This window comes from Mugil cephalus, chromosome 20 (genome assembly GCF_022458985.1).
Source record: "Mugil cephalus isolate CIBA_MC_2020 chromosome 20, CIBA_Mcephalus_1.1, whole genome shotgun sequence".
Classification (NCBI taxonomy): Eukaryota; Metazoa; Chordata; class Actinopteri; order Mugiliformes; family Mugilidae; genus Mugil; species Mugil cephalus.
In genome coordinates this window covers 5073106-5094548 of record NC_061789.1, presented here as the reverse complement: position 1 = coordinate 5094548, position 21443 = coordinate 5073106, and the positions used below count along the sequence as shown (strand labels likewise).

At 44.8% G+C, this 21443-nt stretch overlaps 1 protein-coding gene across 5 annotated transcripts in view; it reads left to right on the top strand.

Annotated features, from left to right (window-relative positions):
* The window catches only part of LOC124998147 (nucleosome-remodeling factor subunit BPTF-like), a 30346-nt gene extending 9791 nt beyond the window's left edge, over positions 1-20555 (top strand). For 2 of the 5 annotated variants that reach the window (XM_047572358.1, XM_047572354.1), the window contains 27 exons: positions 1862-2095; positions 2885-2964; positions 3061-3413; positions 5913-6044; positions 6292-6421; positions 6555-6690; positions 6950-7231; positions 7311-8742; positions 8823-8947; positions 9043-9171; positions 9264-9414; positions 9502-9625; positions 9706-9952; positions 10602-10754; positions 11269-11405; positions 11503-11602; positions 11696-11898; positions 11983-13066; positions 13150-14246; positions 14327-14409; positions 14949-15174; positions 16113-16678; positions 16765-16941; positions 17814-18006; positions 18168-18252; positions 18343-18529; positions 19631-20555. In XM_047572358.1, coding sequence (XP_047428314.1) covers positions 1862-2095; positions 2885-2964; positions 3061-3413; positions 5913-6044; positions 6292-6421; positions 6555-6690; positions 6950-7231; positions 7311-8742; positions 8823-8947; positions 9043-9171; positions 9264-9414; positions 9502-9625; positions 9706-9952; positions 10602-10754; positions 11269-11405; positions 11503-11602; positions 11696-11898; positions 11983-13066; positions 13150-14246; positions 14327-14409; positions 14949-15174; positions 16113-16678; positions 16765-16941; positions 17814-18006; positions 18168-18252; positions 18343-18529; positions 19631-19721 — 7937 coding nt within the window. In that variant the 3' untranslated portion in view covers positions 19722-20555. Of the gene's footprint in view, positions 1-1861; positions 2096-2884; positions 2965-3060; positions 3414-5912; positions 6045-6291; positions 6422-6554; positions 6691-6949; positions 7232-7310; positions 8743-8822; positions 8948-9042; positions 9172-9263; positions 9415-9501; positions 9626-9705; positions 9953-10601; positions 10755-11268; positions 11406-11502; positions 11603-11695; positions 11899-11982; positions 13067-13149; positions 14247-14326; positions 14410-14948; positions 15175-16112; positions 16679-16764; positions 16942-17813; positions 18007-18167; positions 18253-18342; positions 18530-18912 lie in introns of all 5 variants that reach the window. The other 3 variants (XM_047572355.1, XM_047572356.1, XM_047572357.1) reach the window with 3 other exon arrangements.
* Positions 20556-21443: the final 888 nt, after the last annotated feature.

Sequence of the window (21443 nt, the reverse complement as noted above, 5' to 3'; positions counted from 1 at the left end):
TTGAGAAGCACGTTTTTGGCAGCGCTGCAGCCGCGTCTGTCAAAAACTTTTTTTTTAAATATATATATATATATATATTCCTTATTCTGATTTATGTTGGGTTCCTGTTGCTCGCACAAAAGCCTCTTTGCCTGGAGGCCCCCACCCCGTCAACAAAGAGTCTTGATTTATTTATCGTTTGTTGATTTATTTCATAGGGACAGTGCACATTAAAGAACGTAGTAAACGTAAATATGCTGGATTATAGCAGTAAAGTGACAAGATTGGTTTGGTTTTGAAGGTTTGTCAGACATGGGAGGTGCAGTCCTTGTACATCACACAAGCAAATTTAAATTTTTTAAAAAATCCTCTACGATCATTAAATTGTACTTTGTAACTTGGGTTTGCAGCAGGTGTGCAGCTCGTTTCCCTCTGGGCTCTGGAAGATCAGCCTGATCCAGCCTGATCTTCTGCAGTTAATTGTTTTAGTCCTGCTGTAAACCACAACCAGCTCCCTGTAATCCAGTCGCACGGTTCTCACGTCATTTAGGAGAATACGAGGAAGATAAGGAACAGGAAATATACTGTTGATTTACGATGGGTGAGCAGAAAAACTTGATCGGGACGTCCCTAGTTTTGGAAGTGTGTCCTAGATTTTACTCTGACAATCAACTCAATGTACAAAACATTTGTACGACTCGTTTTTCGCAAAATTTCAGCGAAAGTTTCAGTTGCCAGTGAAGTAGGAAGTGGAAACGAAAATGAACCCAAGTATAAATGACTTTCACCAGCGTAGGCTACGTACGTAAGTTACGGCATCTATGTCCTACGGAGGCAGAAATGAGCCTTAAAGACAGAAAAACGTCTTCGTAACATACTGTAAACATGTTTATTCCCACTGTATTTTAACGTTTTTCAATCTCAGAATTTGCTGCTTGCTTCAAATGAATACTACTGAGAATTAAAGGTCCGATATGATGCACATGTGCATATGCATGTGGGGCCCCAGAAGTGACAAAATTCTGTCACTTGATCGCTCGCTTGCTCCACATTTTAGCAAATATGTGCTGAAATAGGCAGATCTGAGATTTTTCTCGTCTTGACGACATGAAATAACCACTCCCTCCAGTAGTGGATACTGCTTTTGATGAATCCGCCCTCTAAAATTACAGAGGAGGCGGCATTTTTTATTTCACATGGCAAAGGTGCTAGCAAAGCACGGCCGTCGCTTTGTTGTTGGCTGCATTAACGAACTGTAATAATTACTCTTACAGTTAGCGGAAGCTAGCGTTAGTTACATGGCAGTAACTGTAACAACACATACGGACAAACTAAGTATTCAGACACAATATTTTGTAGTAACCATTCAGAAACGTCTGAACTTCTTAAGGAACCTCTTCTTCTGGGTCAAATTCTGGTCCAAATTGGTTGAATGACAGCATCTCTACCAGCCATAGTCATAAACCCACTGTAAACATTGGCGCCAGTGAAAGTTACATCCTCTCCCTGAGAGAGGGGCGTGGAGTGGGCGTGGCCATACACAGCTCATTAGCATTTAAAGGTACAGACACAGAAGCAGCCAGTTCTCAGTAGAACTCTGACTTTTTCAGGACCAAGGCTGAATTTGGAGTAATACTCTTTCAAAACAATGACGTTGGACCTCTGATTCCTATATGAAATATTTGAAAAAATGTATAATATGGGACCTTTAAATAACTGCGGACGTTGTTTTTCTTTTTTTTTGTCCTGTGCTGATTTCGTTGTTTGCTTGCACAGTTTACCATCTTTACTCACAGCTTGCTGCTTTCTCTTGCACTTTTTCAAGTTAACTTTTTGCTCTTACCATCTACTGTTCTCACTCTTTCTCATCATATTTTTCTAGATGAAGTTGGGAAAGCAGAGCCCAGCAGTGAAAACACGCACCTTAATGACTCGAAAGCTCCGACCCAGGACGAACCTGGGCAACAGCAGCAGCAGCAGCAGCAGCACTCGTCTCATCCGGAGGCGAATACCGTCAGCAGCTACGTTTCTGGGTCTGGGAGCATCAAGAAGCCGGATCCACCGGACCTGGCGGACAGATCGTCCCAGTCGTCTTTCACCAGTCAGGATGGCACAGGTCAGCGTTTCCTTATGTGCATTTGGTCAGAATTTCTTTCCTGTATTACCGATAGTAGGGTCAGTTTTGAATTGGTCTTCCTTTGAAAGATCCATCTTCTGGTTAGAAATCTCACAAAACTGTTTTTCGTACGACTGGTCAAGCAGGACTAGTCCACGAAGAAGTGAAGAAGATCAGAAACATGACAGCAGCTCCGTCAGGCCTGACATGAAGACTGAGGCCAAACTGAGTATTGTGGAAAAAACCCACATCTTCAAGTCCCATGATCACAATGTTTCTGAAAAGTCTGTTTCATAATTAAGCAACAACCTTTTGAAAGTAGAACAGCTCTTAACCCAAGGCAGTTGTCAGTGCCACCTCAGGAAGCACTAAAGGTCTCATGAGTAAATTGTACCATGGTGTCAAATCATTGGATGAGGATACTACAAACAAGTCAAGACTGGAAAGAGAATTAGACACTGAAATGACTGAAAACATCTTCTGCCACCAACCTGATAACGATATTGCGTCACCCCAAGAAAGACCTGAGGCAATGCAGAGAAATCTCAGCTGATCGGGGACATATTTTCTTGACATGCCAATTAATTGAGATTTTCTGGAAAGAGGTGTCTATTTCTTGGGTTGTAGCTTGTAGGGTAAATAATGTGTCCTTATCGATCCAATAAGACACATGTTGACTAATATTTGGTATGGACCTTGTGTAGACCCTTTTTGTTTAGTTTGCCTGGTTTTTGCATCTGCTCGTTTGCACGTTTTAATGCAAAATCAAAATGCTTTGTGAATAAACAGACGAGTACAACGAAAGGGTCAAGTCCGAGAAAGGACCCGGACAGGAATCAAATAACCAAACGTCCAAAGGCAGCAAAGAGGTGAGTCCTGCTGGTCTTTTATATATCGTTTTTATTTAACGACGACATTCGCTCGATCGACGCCCGCGATTCATCTCCGCTCTCTTCACGTTCCAGTCGTCTCCCGTTGGCTCCGAGTCCGATTCCTCGCGCCTCAGCTTCCTGAAGCGGGACCTGACGGTGAATCTGAACAACCTGTTCAAACTGGGCCAGGAGGGCAAGTACAGGGTGTACCACAACCAGTACAGCACCAACGTCCTGGCGCTCAACAAGCACCAGCACCGCGAGGACCACGACAAGAGGCGCCACCTCTCCCACAAGTTCAGCCTCACCACGGCCGCCGAGTTCAAGTGGAACGGCTCCATCTACGGTTCGCGAAGCCTGACCATCTCCACCCTGCGCCTCACCATCATCCAGCTGGAGACCAACGTCCCGGGACCGTTCATGCATCCAAACTGGGCGTCTCACAGGTACACGTGTGAACATTGTCAAAAATTGGCTAAAAGTCCGTTTCCTAATCTGACCGGTAAGCTAACGGTACCAGCATATGAGCTACCGTTGGGAAGGTTTTCTCCTGCAGAAGTCTGTCGCGTCCAAATATGGTTGTATCCTTTGTATTAGCAGCTAATCGTGAAAGTAGAAAGGCTGATCCGAAGTTAAACTGAAACTCTCGATGGTTGGTGTCGATTTCTGACAACGTGATTGGTTCAAAAGCGTCACATGACCGGATTTTCTGACAGTCTGTGTTTTTCTGCAAGATTTCTGCAAAGCATGTTGTTTTCTCAAAATGAGTTTTTCTGCTACTCTGAGCCGGAAATCTCCACTTCAGTAGCACTTGCACACAGCAAACGTTACAGATTTATTCCCAACTACATTCTGCAGGTATTGACAGATGGGATTTTTTATATATCATCCAGAGCTGGATTTTTACAATGTTTTACTCCTAAAAACATGTCAAAATTTGATTTTCTTTTGGACAATTGACAGTGTTTTGTGATTTATAGAGAGACAAATACAGATTCTCTCTGTAAATACCTGGAGATCCAATATGTTAACAAAATGAAACAAGAATTTTGAACCTCACTTTAATCATTATTCAGATTTCTGTTCTGGAAATGTATGCAAATTAGCACATATTTAAGTAGATAAGTCCTCAATTTCATATTTTAATATGAATTCACAGTAACCTTTTAATACAAAAAAATGTTGTATTAATGTACAGGTGCTGGCCAGTAAATTAGAATATCATCAAAAAGTTGAATTATTTCAGTAATTCCATTCAAAAGGTGAAACTTGTATACTGTATACTTTCCTTCCACACATAGTGATATATTTCAAGTGTTTATTCATTTTCATTTTTATTATTACAACTGACAGCTAATGAAAACACCAAATTCAGTATCTCAGAAAATTAGAATATTCTGAAAAGGCTCAATATAGAAGACACCTGGTGCCACACTAATCAGCTGATTAACTCAAAACACCTGCAAAGGCCTTTAAAAGGTTCCTCAGTCTTGTTCTGAAGGCTCCACAATCATGGGGAAGACTTCCGACTTAACAGTTGTCCAAAAGACGACCATTGACACCTTGTACAAGGAGGGCAAGACACAAAAGTTGATTGCTAAAGAAGCTGGCTGTTCGCAGAGCTCTGTGTCCAAGCACATTAACAGACAGGCGAAGGGACGGAAAAAATGTGGTAGAAAAAAGTGTACAAGCTCTAGGGATAACCGCACCCTGCAGAGAATTGTGACGACAAACCCATTCAAAAATGTGGGGAGATCCACAAAGAGTGGACTGCAGCTGGAGTCAGCGCTTCAAGAACCACCACGAAGAGACGCATGAAAGACATGGGATTCAGCTGTCGCATTCCGTGTGTCAAGCCACTCTTGAACAAGAAACAGCGTAAGAAGCGTCTCGCCTGGGCCAAGGATAAAAAGGACTGGACTGCTGCTGAAGTTATGTTTTCTGATGAAAGCAAATTTTGCATTTCCTTTGGAAATCAAGGACCCAGAGTCTGGAGGAAGAGCGGAGAAGCACAGAATCCACGTTGCATGAGGTCCAGTGTAAAGTTTCCACCGTCAGTGATGGTGTGGGGTGCCATGTCATCTGCCGGTGTTGGCCCACTCTGTTTCCTGAGGTCCAAGGTCAATGCAGCTGTCTACCAGGAAGTTTTAGAGCACTTCATGCTTCCTGCTGCTGACCAACTTTATGGAGATGCAGATTTCACTTTTCAACAGGACTTGGCACCTGCACACAGTGCGAAAACCACCAGTACCTGGTTCAAGGACCATGGTATCCCTGTCCTTGATTGGCCAGCAAACTCGCCTGACCTTAACCCCATAGAAAATCTATGGGGTATTGTGAAGCGGAAGATGCAATGCGCTAGACCCAACAATGCAGAGGAGCTGAAGACGACTATCAGAGCAACCTGGGCTCTCATAACACCTGAGCAGTGCCACAGACTGATCGAGTCCATGGCACGCCGCATTAATGCAGTGATTGAGGCAAAAGGAGCCCCGACTAAGTATTGAGTGCTATACATGCGCATGCTTTTCATGTTCATTCTTTTCAGTTGGCCAACATTTCTAAAAAAAACATTTTTTTCATTGGCCTTTTCAATATTCTAATTTTTTGAGATGCCAAATTTGGTGTTTTCATTAGTTGTCACTTATAAATATCAAAATTAAAAGAAATAAACACTTGAAATATATCACTATGTGTGGAAGGAAAGTATACAGTATACAAGTTTCACCTTTTGAATGGAATTACTGAAATAATTCAACTTTTTGATGATATTCTAATTTACTGGCCAGCACCTGTAAGTAATTAGCTGGAGAAGTTTCATGGTGATATCTATTAGTTAAAATTTTTACCCTATTCACCTGTAGTGTCTGGCCTTAATATAGGACAAAGAAAGCTATTATACTGCTGTTTTAGTTTGTCTCTGTTCTGTTTTTTGTTTTTTCTAGGACCAACTGGAACAAAGCGGTGCAGATGTGCAGCAAGGCCAGAGAGTTCGCTTTAGCCCTGGGTATCCTGGAGTGTGCCATCAAACCAGTGGTCATGCTACCGGTGTGGAAAGATTCCCTCGGACACACCAGGTAAACAACACCAGTAGGAAGTAGTGTCTGGCGAGACTGTGTTTACATCAACGTCGACTTTCTACTAACTGGATTTTAACAATAAAAGTGCAAAAACACAACTAGAATTGACAACAAGTCTTTAATAATAAATAAGTTTGCTGCTTCTCTATATTCAGAACACTCAGACATTAAGTCAGTTGTCGTATCTTCTGTCATAAAGCCTAAAATTACATCTGAATATTGTTCCAATTTTTTTTTACTACAGGCTACATCGCATGACTTCCATGGAGCGGGAGGACAAGGAGAAGGTGAAAAAGCGTGAGAAAAAACTGGAGGACGAGGAGACGCTGCAGCAGGCCACTTGGGTGAAGTACACCATCCCCATCAAACACCAGGTAAAAGAGCAGCAGTTGTTCTCAGCGGTTCGTTGCTTTGGTTCTGTGCCCGTCTGCTCCTCCAAGCTGAAACCAAACCATTCCTTTCAGCCTGTTCTTTTTGTTATCGTGTGTGTGTGTTTTGCAAATAAAGGTGTGGAAGCAGAAGGGGGAGGAGTACAGAGTGACGGGTTACGGAGGTTGGAGTTGGGTCAGTAAAACCCGCGTGCCGCGGTTCCTTCCAAAGCTACCAGGAAACACAAACGTAAACTACCGCAAAGAACTGGAGGGTAAGCTTTTTATTTTCATCTGTATGGTCTACACCATCACACACATCAGCCATAACATTAATATTGTGTAGGTCAGGTCCGAAACACCATTGGATTGTCAGAAGATGGTTAATGTAACTTACTTCCTCCTGTCAGTGGTCATAATGTTGTGGCTGATGTGGTGTGTTATCTCCTCCTGCTGCTGCTGGTGACAGCTTTGGTGCATTTACTTTTATTTTATATATATATATGTTCTTGTTTTCTTTTGCTGTGTTCGCAGCAGCTAAAGTGAAAATGGAGAATGCAGCAGCTTGCACAACTAAGTCGAAACCAGAAACTGAGAAGCAAATGCCTCAAAACCCAGAAGAGACGGAACAAGCATCTGACGCTGCGTCGTCTCAGAGCCCTTCTTTAGAGGACGACTGCAAACCTGAGACTTCCGAAGAGGAAGAAAAACCTGCGAAAGAGGATCAGGGAAAAAGCGTAGACGAAGAGAAGACGGAAGATGAAAAGATGGAGCTCGACCCTTGCCCCAATGATGCTGCTTTAACCGACAAGAAAGGTAAATGCTTCAGATTAAAGTCTTTTCTTTATATTTGGATTTTTCTAGAAGCTAATTATGAACAAATATGTGTTTTTAGATGAAGCTGAAAACAAAGCGCCCTCTTCGCCTCCTGTGCATCCAACCGAGACGATCGAAGAACCCAAGAAGGTGGACGACGCGATGTCGAAACTCTTCTCGGATGTCGTGAACGTCAGCGAGGGCTTCCAGCTGCGGACCGTTTACAAGAAGAAGGTAAAGCCGTCCAAACTGGATGGGCTCCTGGAGCGCCGGGTGAAACAGTTCACGTTGGAGGAGAAGCAGCGACTAGAGCGGATGAAACAGGCACATTTGTTGTCCAAAATGGCGGCCGCAAAGTCCACTCCTGGGGTTAAGACGGAAGAATCTGCATCGAGCAAACTGCAGTCGGGTTTGACGCCGAGTGTCAAAGAAGAAGTGGTGAAGGACAGCGTGGTTAAGAAGCTTGACTTTGAGCAGGAGCAGATAAAAACTGACAACTCGGATGTCAAATCAGACGCCGCCACGGAGCCTAGCAATAGTAAAGAGAAGGAGGTAAACGCAGTGCATGGGAACGGAGGGGAGGCCTGTTCTCACAAAGAAGTGAACGGAGAACCCTTGGCAAGCACCGACCTCAATAATAAAAACAACTGCGTGTCAGAGGCAACCGAAAACAGCGAACAGAAGCAAGAGGTGGCTCGAGTGGGAGACAATCCCAAGAAACGAGGGTATGAAGAGATGGAGCAAGGCACCGGACAGAGCGCGGAGGTCTCCCCGAGCAAGACCGGTCCGTTGCAGGTCAATGGAAAAACAGCAGTTGACGCGCCGGCAGAACCAAACGCCGACAACTCGGACCTGACGAGTCGAGTCCAAGTTGATGTCAAAGAGCCTGTTAAGTCTCTGATGAACGGAAACATCTCGCAAAATGACGTGTCCAACATGGGTCACCCACCTCCACTGAAAGTCCCAAAGCTGGAGAACCATATTGGAGATAGGGAGCTTCAAACCTCAAGCACTTCAATCAATTGCACTACTAACGAAGATTTAAAGACTTCAATCGCTGCCGACATCTCCACGAAAGAGTCTCAAAATGCTGCTGAAGCATCTATTAGTAAGCCAGCAAGTAGCAGCGGTTCCTCCACCCAGCCCAACTCGGGAGCGGTTGTGCCTCAGAAGACGAAACCTCCCATTGCCGACACTAAATCGGGCGCCGCCGGTTCCACAGCGACCAACTCCATGACAATTAGCAAAGAGTATTCCACCAGAGACCGGGTCAGCCTGCTCAGGTTCTCTAAATCCAAGAAGGCGCGGTCTGGCACCGCCCTCCCGTCCTATCGCAAATTTGTCACCAAGAGCAGCAAGAAGAGCATCTTTGTCCTCCCGAATGACGACCTGAAGAGGATGGCAAGGAAGGCGGGCATCAGAGAGGTTCCCATCTTCAACTACAACGCCAAGCCGGCCCTGGATATCTGGCCGTACCCTTCACCTCGGCCCACCTTTGCGATCACGTGGAGGTTGGTAAAACATACCGTTTCTACCACATTGTGCATGTCTCACACATGTGCTTATGTTTTTTGTTTTGTTTTTTGTCCAGGTACCGTCTCCAGACTGTGAGGTCGCTGGCTGGGGTCAGTTTGATGCTAAGGCTGCTGTGGGCCTGCCTACGATGGGACGACATGGCCGTGAAACCCTCCGCTGCCGTAGGGACGACTCGGAAAGGTGAGAAAATGCACTTCGAAACACTTCGTCTTCCGCTCATATGTGCACGTTCCTCTTGTATTTCATGGTAATAAAAATATGCAATATTTCTAAAGAAACTACGGACACAGACATCACCACGACAGAGATTATAAAACGAAGAGACGTGGGGCCGTACGGCATCCGATCGGAGTACTGCATTAGGAAGATTATCTGCCCTCTCGGAAACAGAGACACTCCCAAAGGTACAAAACGTGATGTTTGGTCAGTCCAAAAGTTGGCGCTGGAGTTTCATGTGCACAAATAATGGTGAATTTGTTTGCTTTCCTTTGTGTAGAAACCCCAACTCCACAGAGGAAAGGCCTGCGCTCAAGTGCCTTGAGGCCGAAGAAGCAGGAACCAGCCAAACTGACTGGACCCATCGCTGTGGAGACGTGGGTGGCTGAAGAGGAACTGGAGCTGTGGGAGATCAGAGCCTTTGCAGAGAGGTGAGTGAATTACTTCTGGGCAGACAATTATTCTTCTGATCGGTCTCTAATTCACCATATTTTCGTCTGTTTATCCGGTTGTTACAGAGTGGAGAGGGAGAAGTCTCAAGGTATAGATCCCTCCAAGACTGGCAGTACTCTAAAGACGGCAGAGGAAGTGAAGGCCCATCTGGAGAATCAGCTAAAGCAGGCCAGACTGGCCGCACAGCAGGTGGGAACTCAGAGAACTGCACACAACTCAGGTTTAAGTCGATCAGAGGCAAGAAAATAATATGTCCATATTTCTTTTAGAAACGTTTTGAGCAGCAGAGGCCGATTACGACCGCCACCACGTCCACAACGACCGCCGCCGCCACCTCCTCCACCAACTCCCCCAGCACCCCGCTGTCCACAGGCCAGAGGGCAGGTCAAGTAACACCCGGAACCAAGATGGTCCTGGCCTCCAAACTGGGCTCTCCGGTTTCGTTCCAGCAGGACAAGAACTTCCACCAGTCCTTTGCAACCTGGGTGAAGCAGGGTCAGACCAACAACGGTTCAGGTGAGCGGGAAGACGGGGAGGGCTGTAACGTTTTGTTCATTTCCATCCATTGCCATCAGATCGAGACAGGAGGCCAATAAGAAGGCAGGTATATCATACGTATATCCACAAAAAAAAACAAGCTTGACCCAGGAGATTTAGTGTTTCATGTAGACATTTCATCCAAGTAGCTTAGAGAGTCTAGTTTCTGATGAGCAACACCCCAACTCTCTACTCGTCTTTAAGAATTCAAGACTTGGATGAAACGTCTTTAAGAAACTCTTCAAGTCCAGTTCGTGTTGTCTCAGCTTGTTTTTTTTTTCTTGGGGATATAATAAACCATGGATAACCGAGAACCTTCACAGACAAACGTCATCAGCGTCTTTCCATTTTTTTTTTTTTCCAACCCTGAGTGAAAAGTGAACCATCGGCATGACTTTTCATGACTTTTTTTCGTATCATTTTTCCACATCCGTTGCCGAAATTGTTTTGTGGCTCGTGGTGTCCACTCTTTTTTTATCCTCTTAATTAACTTAATATAAAACTATTAAATACAACGATAGAAAATGAACAAATAAATCTCCCAGTGGACACCACAGCCTGGTAGACTGGCTGTTGTGGTGGCCCTTGTGGGTACACATGACTGCAGGTGGCCTGGTGTGTCTTGCAGCCTCCACTGTGGCTAGCAGCGTCACCACCTCAGAGCAAACCTTCCAGATCGCTGGCAGCCCAGTGACTGTGGCTGGCCAGGTCCTCGCCGCCAAGCTACCGCTGCCCGCTAACAGCAAGATTGTCACGCTCAACATGCCCACTACTCAAGGAGGTAGGGAGCGCGAGTGTCATCGTTGTCTTTTTTTTTTTTGGCTAACACCTGCCAGAAATGGATGGAAGTGTGTCATGCAAGAAGCAAACATCTGTCTTGTGAACGTTGTGGACGCTGAGCATGGATGATGCCACGAGTGCCTGGTATAGGGTAGCATTCCCAAGAAGGATTCATTCCAGGAAGTATGTTTATGGACAATTTTAGTTTGCGATAACTTCATGTAGTGCAGAACCGCAACTTGTAAAGTGCTTATTGGTCTGAGAGTGTCCATTATCCAATCCAGTGTACCAAGAGATCATGTATTTTGAATGTCCTGTCTTGTCTTGTTAACATTTTGTCGTAGTTGTTATCATCGGACGTTAGTTTGAGCTCGTCAACGTCTCGTCTTGGGCTCAGAAATCATCAAAGTCTTCTTTTAAACAACTGTTATCCCACAAACTGAACTTCTGTACAACCTTGACTACTTCATAGTATGTATTTGCTTCCCTTGTTACAAAATTGTTGTTTTCAACAGGTGTAGTCCAACAAAAAGTCTTGGGCATCTTCCCCTCTGGACCTCCTGCGAATCTTAGGACGTACAGCACATTGCACCCCACGACCGGAAACATCAACCTCAGAGCCACAACCTCTGCCTCAACTACTCAGCAACAGGTCCGCTTGTCTTTCGTCACTTGCTTTTCAGTTTTTTGTAAAAATTCAATGCAAGGCAAAGTCACTGATGGATTTGCTGTTGGCTTTTATTTTCCAGGCCTCCACACCAGGAGTCCAAGCACAGCCTGGAACGACGATTAACCAGTCTCCAAATGCATCTACCTCTGTGGTTAGAAGTTCAACAGTGGCTCCTCAAGGTGTTCTGTCTAGACCTTTATCCTCAAATCAATGTCTTCAGCCATCGCGCCTTGCAAAAAGAAAACAAGTAAATTAATATTTCTTCCTTCCAGGCCAAGTTCAGCAGACTGCCACCCAGGTGGTGCGTGGCCAGCCTGCAGCCACAGCTGCACCTCGTTCCACGCCTGTGCAGAGAGCGGCAGGTCCTGCACCGACCACTCAGCCTCCGGTAGCTTCCCCTCAGACACCAAGACCACAGCAGGGTCAGGTCAAACTCACCATGGCACAGCTCATGCAGCTAACACAGGGTGCACAGGTAAGGTTCAGTTTCTGAAGTGTCCAAATAATTTTAAGGAGAAGGTTCGCGCTCTTCTAATTAGCTTTTTCTGCAACTCTGCAGGGAGGAAATCCAGGTCTGACGGTGGTGATCCAGGGTCAAGGCCAGACCCAGGGACAGCTGCAAATCATCCCACAGGGTGTAACAGTAATCCCTGGTCCGGGGCAGCAGTTGATGCAGGCAGCCATGCCCAACGGCCAGGTCCAGCGCTTCCTCTTCACTCCTGTGCCCCCATCCTCATCTGCAACATCAACTACAGCCCCTGCAGCTGCGAGCCCGGCAAAACCCGCCACAGCCCAGATCCCTCAAACCCAAATGCCAGCTCAAGTGAGAAGCATCGCGCAGGTCCAGACGACTCCATCATCTTTTGCCCAAACGCAGATGACGGCCCCGGTCCCGGCCCCAACGCATGTTGCAACCCCAACACAAATGCCAAGTTTAGCCCCAGCGCCAGTCACAGCACCCGTGTCTGCTCCACCACATTCCCAGCCCTCATTGCAAACACAAGTTTTACCCTCTACCACATCGTCCCTCCCTGCACAGATATCCACTCCTGTGTCTGCTTGGCAACAAGCTACAGCACAGACCTCCACCCAGGTTTTATCCTCCGTTGCTACACAACCCCAAACGTTAAACTCTGTTCCTGCCCCGGCTCAGACCCAAGTTCACTTTGCTGCCCAAACACAAGTCTCTGCCGTCACACAGTGTACTCTCCCCACTCAAACCCAAACTTTAGGTTCCCTTCCTGCCCCAGGACAAGTTGTAACCCAATCCCAAATCCCGGCACAAGCCCTAAACCCTGCCCCAGGCTTAACCTCAACCCTGGTCCAGATGCGTGTTCCTGCCCCGGCTTCATCCCCTCTATCAGTCAGGACCCAAGTTGCCGATACAGGGGCACCCGCTGTAACGAACGTGGCCCAGATCCCAGGTTCTGCCTCTCTTCCCTCACCAGTCCAAGTCCCAACCCCTGCTCTAGCGCCCGTCTCAGCCCCTGTCATGGCGGTTGTATCGACCCAGATCGCTGTCCCATCCCCAGCCAGGGCTTTAACCCAAATACAAGCTGCGGCTCCGTTTCCGCTTCATGCTGCCGTGGCAAATGCCGTCGTCACACCGGTCACAGCCACCTCTACTACGCCTTCAGTGCCAGGTAAAGAAATGAAATCAACACCGCCTTGCTTACGATTACCTAGAAACTTTCGTCGCTAACTTTTCTTCTCTGTCCTCTTGCAGCCCTGACGGAGCAGAGGGCAGCTCAGACTCCAGTTCAGCCGGCTCAGCAAGCTGCAGCTCCGGTTCAGCCTCCGACGTTGGCAACTGTAGCCTCCTCTGCCCCCACATTGATCTCCACGCTCTCCCCCGTTACCCCTTTGCCTCAAGCTTCTCTGACCCCTCAGTCTCAAGCACAAGTCCCGCACCCTGCCGTTGTCTCCATGCAGCAAATGTCTCAAATTCCAGTCTCGGCGGTGCAAGTTCACATGAAAGGATTGCCAGTGTCCTCCGTTGTGACCACCGTGAGACCCACGCAGCCTCCACTCCAGCCCCAAACTCAGCTTCAACCCCAGGCCCAGATCCGTGCACAGGTCCAAGTCCAGCCCTGTGCACAAGTCCAACAAATGCCACATGTTCAGACTCAAGCGCATCTTCAAGCACAAGGTCAGATTCACCCCCAAGTCCGAGTTCAGTTCCAGCCTCAAACTCCCCCAACCCAGATTCAACCTCAGGTGCAGTTTCAGTCCCCAACCAAGACCTTGCCCCAGCCCCAGCTCCAGCCAAGGATCCAGCCTCAGTACCAGCACCAGCTACAAGCTTCATTTCAAGCGCAGCCGCAAACTCAGCAACAGCTTCAGGTCCAAGCTCAACCCCAAGTCCAAGCGAAGCTCCAAGTCCAGTTCCAGCCTCAGAACCAAACTCAAGTTCAAACGCAACCTCAGCTTCAGGTCCAGTCTCCAATCAGGCAACTCATCACCGTTCCAGGCCTCCAGCAGCCGGTCCAGCTGCTCTCAGCGCTCCCGCCCCACGTTGCGGCGCAGATCCAAGCGCAGATCCAGGCGCAGCAGCAGCAGCAGGGCGGCGCTGTTCCCCAGCAGATCAAGCTGCAGCTACCGATCCAGATCCAGCAGACGGGGGGGCAACATCAGGCCCACCAGATCCAGAACATGGTCACCATACAGGCGCCAGCAAGCGTCCAGGAGCAGCTTCAGAGGATTCAGCAGCAGCAGCAGCAGCAGCAACTACAGCAACAACAACCAAAGAAGAAGAAACACCACGAGGCCAAAAAGGAGCAGAAAGAGCAGGTGGTTAGTCCTGGAGACGGCGTCCAGAAACAGGTGTGACTCAATGATTTAGAAGCATTCACACATGAGGTGTTTATATAACGTGTAAATGAACGTATTTGTTTCTAAATCAGGTGTTCGTGAAACCGAATTCATCATCGGAACAACTGAAACAGAGGAAGAGTTTGGCTGCAGCTGAGCGAGAGGAGAACCAGAGGTTTGGATTTTATAAATCAATGGACTGGAGACATTTAATATTCTCTATAAATTGAGTATTTCAATTTCCTTTTTTTTTCCCTTTTCATCTTTTCCTCCACCTTCTTCTTCTCCTACTCATTGTTTTTTTGTTCTTCTTTTCCTTCATATTTGTCTCTCATTTTTTTCTCAATATTCTCCTTCTTTTCCTGCCCTTCATGCTCTTGGCCTCTTCACATTGTTCTTCATCTTATTCTCATCCTCATTCATCTACTTCATCTCCTTCTCCACTTTTTTCTTCTTTTTCCTCCTCTTTTTAATCTTCACCCTTCATCTCCTTGATCTTCTCTTTCTTCTTCTCCTCATCTCCCCTTATTCTACTCCCTCTCCTCTTCCTTCATCTCTTGATCTCCGTCTTCTCATTCTTCTTCATCATCTTCTCCTCCTTCCTTCTTTTTCTTCTTCTTGCCAGAAGACTCGACCTGTTTTTGTTTTATGTCAGACACAGACACAGGTCTGATCGTTTTGAGATGATAATAATCCGCCGTCGTCTGTCCTCAGAATGATCGTGTGCAACCAGGTGATGAAGTTCATCCTGGACAAGATTGAGAAGGACGAGAAGCAGGCGGCGAAGAAGAGGAAGAAGGAGGAGGTGGTGGAGCAGAAACGCTCCAAGCAGAACGCGACCAAGCTGACAGCGCTGCTCTACAAGCACAAGGAACAGCTGAAGGCCGAAATCCTCAAGAAGAGGGCTCTGCTGGACAAGGAGCTGCAGCTGCAAGTGCAGGTCAGTGGGCAGGTTTTCTAATCATCGGGTGACTTCGCTGCATAGCTAAAGTGAGCTAAGGAGGTTTGGAGACATTTATATGAATCAGACTGGCCAAAAAAAAAAGAAAAAAAGACACACCGCCATCTAGTGTTTGGGTGGTGTTGTTACAGAGCGAGACCAGAATGTCTCACACTAGTGGGGGAGTTTAAACACGGGGTATTAATGATGTCACACCAGAGTTATCGGCTTTCCAGTTACAGAAGTCGAAAAACAAGATGGCGTCGTCCATGGAAGTGCTAGCCTTTTCCGAAAATGTAACTTTTTGAGTGCAAAGTGTATATATATATATATATATATATATATATATATATATATTTTTTTTTTTTTTTTAATTCTTGATATTAACTAACTGTTATTGCTATAATGTTAAACTAAGTTTAGACTGTTTAAGTTACACAAATTGCAAAGGGAGCAGATAACTTGAACCAACTCATGAGGTTTTTTTTTTTAACTAGAATTATTTGCAGTGATGAAATCTTCAAGACCACATGAGGATATATAAAAATATTCAAAATTGTAGAGAAAACAAATACACTTTTCATCACAATTTACCACGTTAGTGTTTAACCAGGCTACTATTTTTAGCCATTGTTAGTTGTTCCCAATGCATGAAAAACTTTAGTTTCACTGCATGTATGTGGAAAAATACCATCTATATGACGAATTAATGCCACAAAAACTAATCAGAAGTGCTAATAAACTCAATATCACAGGAGCTTCTGATTAATGTTTACACACGGGGCGGCCATCTTTGTAACTCAACTCGGATGTAGTGAGGATCCTCCGACTTTACGAGTAGGAAATCCCGACTTTCATGGCCGTTCCTCGGAAATTCTAACTTCTTAGTACAAATGTATCACACCATAAACCCGTTAAATGTCTCGTGTGTCTTCCAGGAGGAGCTGAGGCGAGACATCGTCAGGCTGCAGAGAGAAAAGGAGAAAGCCAGAGCTGCTATCGCCCAAGCCGCCGCCGCCACCGTCAAGGCCGCCGCCGCCACCGTCAAGGCCGCCGCCGCCTCCCACTCCTCACACTCCGCCCACCTCCCTCCCCCCTCACATTCCTCCCACGGCAGCCACGCCGCCACCACCTCGGCGCCCCCGTCCCACAAACGCAAGAGGGAAGACGAGAGGGACAAAGACAGGAACCGGGACCGGGACAGGCACCACGATAAGGATAAGAAACGGGACCGGGACAAGGACAAGGACAGAGACCGGCACCGGGACAGAGATAAAGATAAAGACAGAGAGCGGGAACGGGAGAGGGAGAGGGAGAGGGACAGAGAGCGGGACAAACACCGGGACAGGGACAGAGATAAGGACAAGGTCAGAGACGGGGAAAGAGAAAAGGACAGAGACTCACTAAAACACAAGAAGAAGAAGAAGCTGTCTTCTACCTCAAAGGATCACAAGAAGGACACCAAACTGTACTGTATCTGTAAAACGCCCTACGACGAGTCCAAGTAAGTAGAAGGGACGTCCCTCAACGTCTCATGTCTCATGTCAACCGGGTCCACGATCTAAATCGCTGTGTCTCCCGTCCCCTCAGGTTTTACATCGGGTGTGACCTCTGCTCCAACTGGTTCCACGGAGCCTGTGTGGGCATCACAGAGAAGGAGGCCAAGAAGCTGGAGGACTTCGTCTGCAACGACTGTAAACGAGGACAGGAGGGAGGAGCCAACGAGGAGCTGTACTGTATCTGTAGGACGCCCTACGACGAGTCACAGTGAGACGCCTTCTTCTCCTTCACTGAGACACAACCAGGAGGCTTCTCTCTCTCTTTCTTCTTCTTCCTTGCCTGCTCCTTCTTTTCCTTTCTTTTTCTTTCTGGTTTATTCCTCGTCCACCTCCTCTTCTTTCCCTACCTATTTTCTTCTTTGTCTTCATTTTCTTTCTTATTCTTCATCTTTTTCTCCTACTTCTTCCTCTTCTTCTTCTCCTGCTTCCTGCTTCTTTTCTGCTCCCTCCTCATCTTCTTTTTTGCTTCCCTTCTTATTTCTTCTTCCTCTTCTATTCTTCCTCCTCTTCTTCTCTTGTTCTTCTTTGTATTTCCTCTTCCTTTTCTTGCATTCTTGCTCTTCCTTTTCTTCCTCCTCTTCTGCTTTCTTCTTCCTCTTCCTTGTCTCCTTCTCTTTCTTTTTTCTTCCTTATTTATTTGACTTCCTCCTCTTCTTTTTCCAAGTCCTCCTCTTCTTCTCTTCTTCCTCCTCCTCTTCTTTTTCCAAGTCCTCCTCTTCTTCCACCTCATCTTCTTTCTACTTCTTTCATTCTTCCTCTTCTTTTTCTTGCTCTTCTTATTTCTTCTTCCTTGTCTTTTTCTTTCTCATGTATTCATCTTATTCTTCTTCCTTCTCTTTCTTCTTCTTCCTACTTTGATCTTCCTCCTCTTCCTTTTTTGTGTTGTGGTAGCTTTGATGCTAACCGACATTAAAAATTAAGAACCCTGTTCTTCTTCCTCTTTCTCTTGTTTCTTCATCTTCATCAGCAGAAGTCTTCTGAGTGGTTGAAGGACTCGCCACTTGTTTTTGTCGCTCTCTGTAAAGGGTTGAAAGAAGACTCACGGTGCTGCTGTTATATTTTTCTATTTATTTCTCTCAGGTTCTACATCGGCTGCGACCGCTGTCAGAACTGGTACCACGGGCGCTGCGTGGGGATCCTGCAGAGCGAGGCGAACCACATCGACGTGTACGTGTGTCCGCAGTGTCAGTCGACGGAAGACGCCATGACGGTGCTCACGCCGCTAACGGACAAAGACTACGAAGGCTTGAAGAGAATACTGCGCTCGTTACAGGTGCGTGACCCTACGACTCAGTGAAGCCACATTCTTCTCCAGCCTTTAAATGGTTTACGAATAATATTCATATCTTCTTCACCTTCTTCTTCTTTTATGTAGTATTTTTTACCTGAGAAAGGTGCTTTATAAATAAAGTTTTTTTTTTATTTACATCACAGTCTCATAAGATGGCATGGCCTTTCCTCGAACCGGTGGATCCCCACGACGCTCCTGATTACTACCGTGTCATCAAGGAGCCCATGGGTAAGATCTGAGCCGCCGACTGAGCTCAGTGCATTGAAGCCCGTCCTCCAGGCTGGTTTGTGGATTAACCCTGTGACTGTGACCTCGTAGATTTCTTGACGATGGAAACCCGCCTGCACAAGCGACACTACCACAAGCTCACCGAGTTCGTGGCGGACGTGACCAAAATCTTCGACAACTGCCGCTACTACAACCCCAACGACACGCCCTTCTTTCACTGCGCCGAGGTGCTCGAGGCCTTCTTCGTCCAGAAGCTCAAGGGTTTCAAAGCGAGCAGGTACGACTAAATCCCTCCTCCTCCTTCCTTACCTTCTTTACTTTCTACGTCTTTACCGCCTTCCTGTTCTCGTTCTCTTCTTCTTCTTCTTTACCATCTACTTCCTCTTCTTCATCAGACGCTCCATGTTTCCGTCTCTTTCTCCTCTTTCAGTCTTGACTGATGTTGTAACTCTTAAACTGTTGTTTTTGTTCCACTGTCATAGTGACCACTCTTATAGTGTCCGTTTAAAGCAACATGAAGACGTTGTTGTTGTTGTTATTATTATTATTACTACTACTCTGTGTCCTCTAGCGTGTGTCATCTTTGCATTTGTGTCTGTTCACCTGTTTGCTGCATGCCTTTTTGATTTATACCATCCCATTCTCTTCTTTTTCTTCCAGATTGTCAGATTCTTAAGTGGGGCCAGTCTAGCTGGAGTCTGGACTGGGAGATAATGACATAAAACAAACTTTTATGTTTCCAAAACCACAAAGAAAGAAAAAGTAAAAAAACACCAAATGTGCTTTCATGTAAAAAAACAAAACAAAAAAAACAAAACAAAAAAAACTTTCAGGAACCAGTTGTGATCACAGTTTTCATTTAACAGCAGCCACCTCGTTATTTCCTTCTCATCCCAAATCGGGGCCTTTCTGTGAACAATCACTCAACTCTAGCTTTTAGGTTGTGTTTCGGTAGAGTTTTAAAATCTGTATTTATTTCTGTTCCACGCCCGAAGTTCACTGAGGAGATAAAGCTGCACATTTTATTATAGAGAAATATTTATGAGATGTTTTTGTTTCCCTCTTCATGAGTTTGACTTGGCTGGCTGTTAAAGGTCTTGAATGTACATAACATTTTCTTTTTTTTTTATTATTATTATTACCATCATGTACAGTTGATGTAAGATGAATCTGTTTTAATAATAATAATGATAATAATAAAAAACATTTAAGATAGTATTATTTTATGAGACTAAAATCTTTTCCTTACTTCCCAGAGTAGTTTGTAGGACGTCTCTTCACTAATAAAAAAGGGGTTCATTAAACCACCGCGGCTGCAGGATCCTTCACTGTGTCCATCTACGGCAGTAAACTCTTCCCCTCTCTCCACATCCTGTAGGTCTCATAACAACAAGCTTCAGCCTCCTCCTCCTCCTCCTCCTCCTTCTTCTTCTTCTTCTTCTTCTACTTCTTCTTCTTCGGCCTCTTAGAAAGCGCCGCAGGTTGCGCAGATTTAAAAGGAAAAAAAAAATGAGGAAAAAAAAAAACAAAATGCACTTGCCAAGAATATGGCTTCTTTTTCTGAACTGTTGACTGTGTGACGGACTCATGCCTCCTCCTCCTCGGCCTCCTTCTCCTCCTCCTCCTCCTCCTCCTCCTCCACGGCCTCTGGAAGCTGCAACCACCTCTTTTCCACCTTTTCCAGGTGTTAAGGGACCTTTTCTGGACATCGGTGGGACTTCGTAACGCGAGGAGCGAGAAAACACCGGAGGCGTTTCAGAGAAAAAAGAAAGTTTACCTCGGAGAAAAGACTCTCACGTTTCCATGTCTTTTTATTATTTTGTTTCCTACCTCCCCTTCCCCTCCCCGTCGTCTCTCCTCAGGCCGTCCTCGTGTCCAGATATACAGTACATTAGACCGGCTGAGTTTTACTGAGCGTAATGTATCAAGAGTTTTGTGTCTGAATTCAGATATATCGCAGTGGAACGATGTTTTTCGCCCATTTCCACTCATTGTTTCGTCTGAAGTGGCATGAAAGACCATTTAAGTACTAAAGTACTAACTATCCGCTTGGTTAAACTCCTATAACGCTGGTGTTAAGCTATTGTAAATGAATTGCTTTGCAGTAGTGACTGACTGAGAAGGATGTATTTGAAGGTTCCTGCCCTGTTTGTTAAAAAACAACAAAAAAAAACTACAAAAAAAACTACAAAAAAAAAAGAAACTCATCTGATTTTTGACTTTATTTCTTTTTCTTTCTTTTTTTGTATTACAGCTGAAGAAATATTGATGTATATGGAACTTAATACAATTGAAAACACTGATTTCTTCCTCTGAGTTCTTTTTGAGTGGCACTACATGTAAAGCTGGACTAAAATAAAGACGACAGAAGTTATGTTGGCGGAAAGTTTTATAGTGACTCCGCTATAAAAATGAAGAATAAGAAATCTGGGATCGTACAAACCATGTACAGTTGTCATACAAAGTATTACATTTAAATTTAGGATTTTTTCCATACTTTTGTTTAAATTTTCTAAAAATTGTATTTAAAATTAATGAATCTTATTTGGGCTAGTGGCGAGTTTATTACTGTAAATTATACAATAACACGATCATTACTTTACGTTTTTTTATTAACATAAAATGTAAATATATGAAAATATATAGAATTAATTTTGTAGTGATAAAGTCAGAAATTTTAAATAATGGGTAGTAAATATCGCTTGTTTATATAATTATGAATCTTATTTTACTAGTAGCAAATGCATTGTAATGATGCGTATTTCCTTATGAGATAAGTTGTTAATTGTATGATTTATTAGAAGATGCATAGATGGATATAATACTTAATACTTTAACCAATTTATCTCAAACATGTATATTATTTTAAATGAAATATTTCTATATTATTCATATATAATGTTCAAAATCTAAATGTATTTGAGACATTAATAATTTAATTAATTAGTAGCAAATATGTCCTATTAGTTAATTATTAACCTAATTAGTAAAATCATGCAAATATTTGTGATTCACATAAATATATATGAATAATTAAAAAAAAAAACATTTATTTTAGACTAATTTACTTAATTAGATCAGTGTCCAGTACCTTCATCACACAGATTATTATTATTGTTACATTATTATTATAATTATTTAATAAATGGCAAATACATGATTTTAGGAGAAGAAAAACTTTAACACAAGTT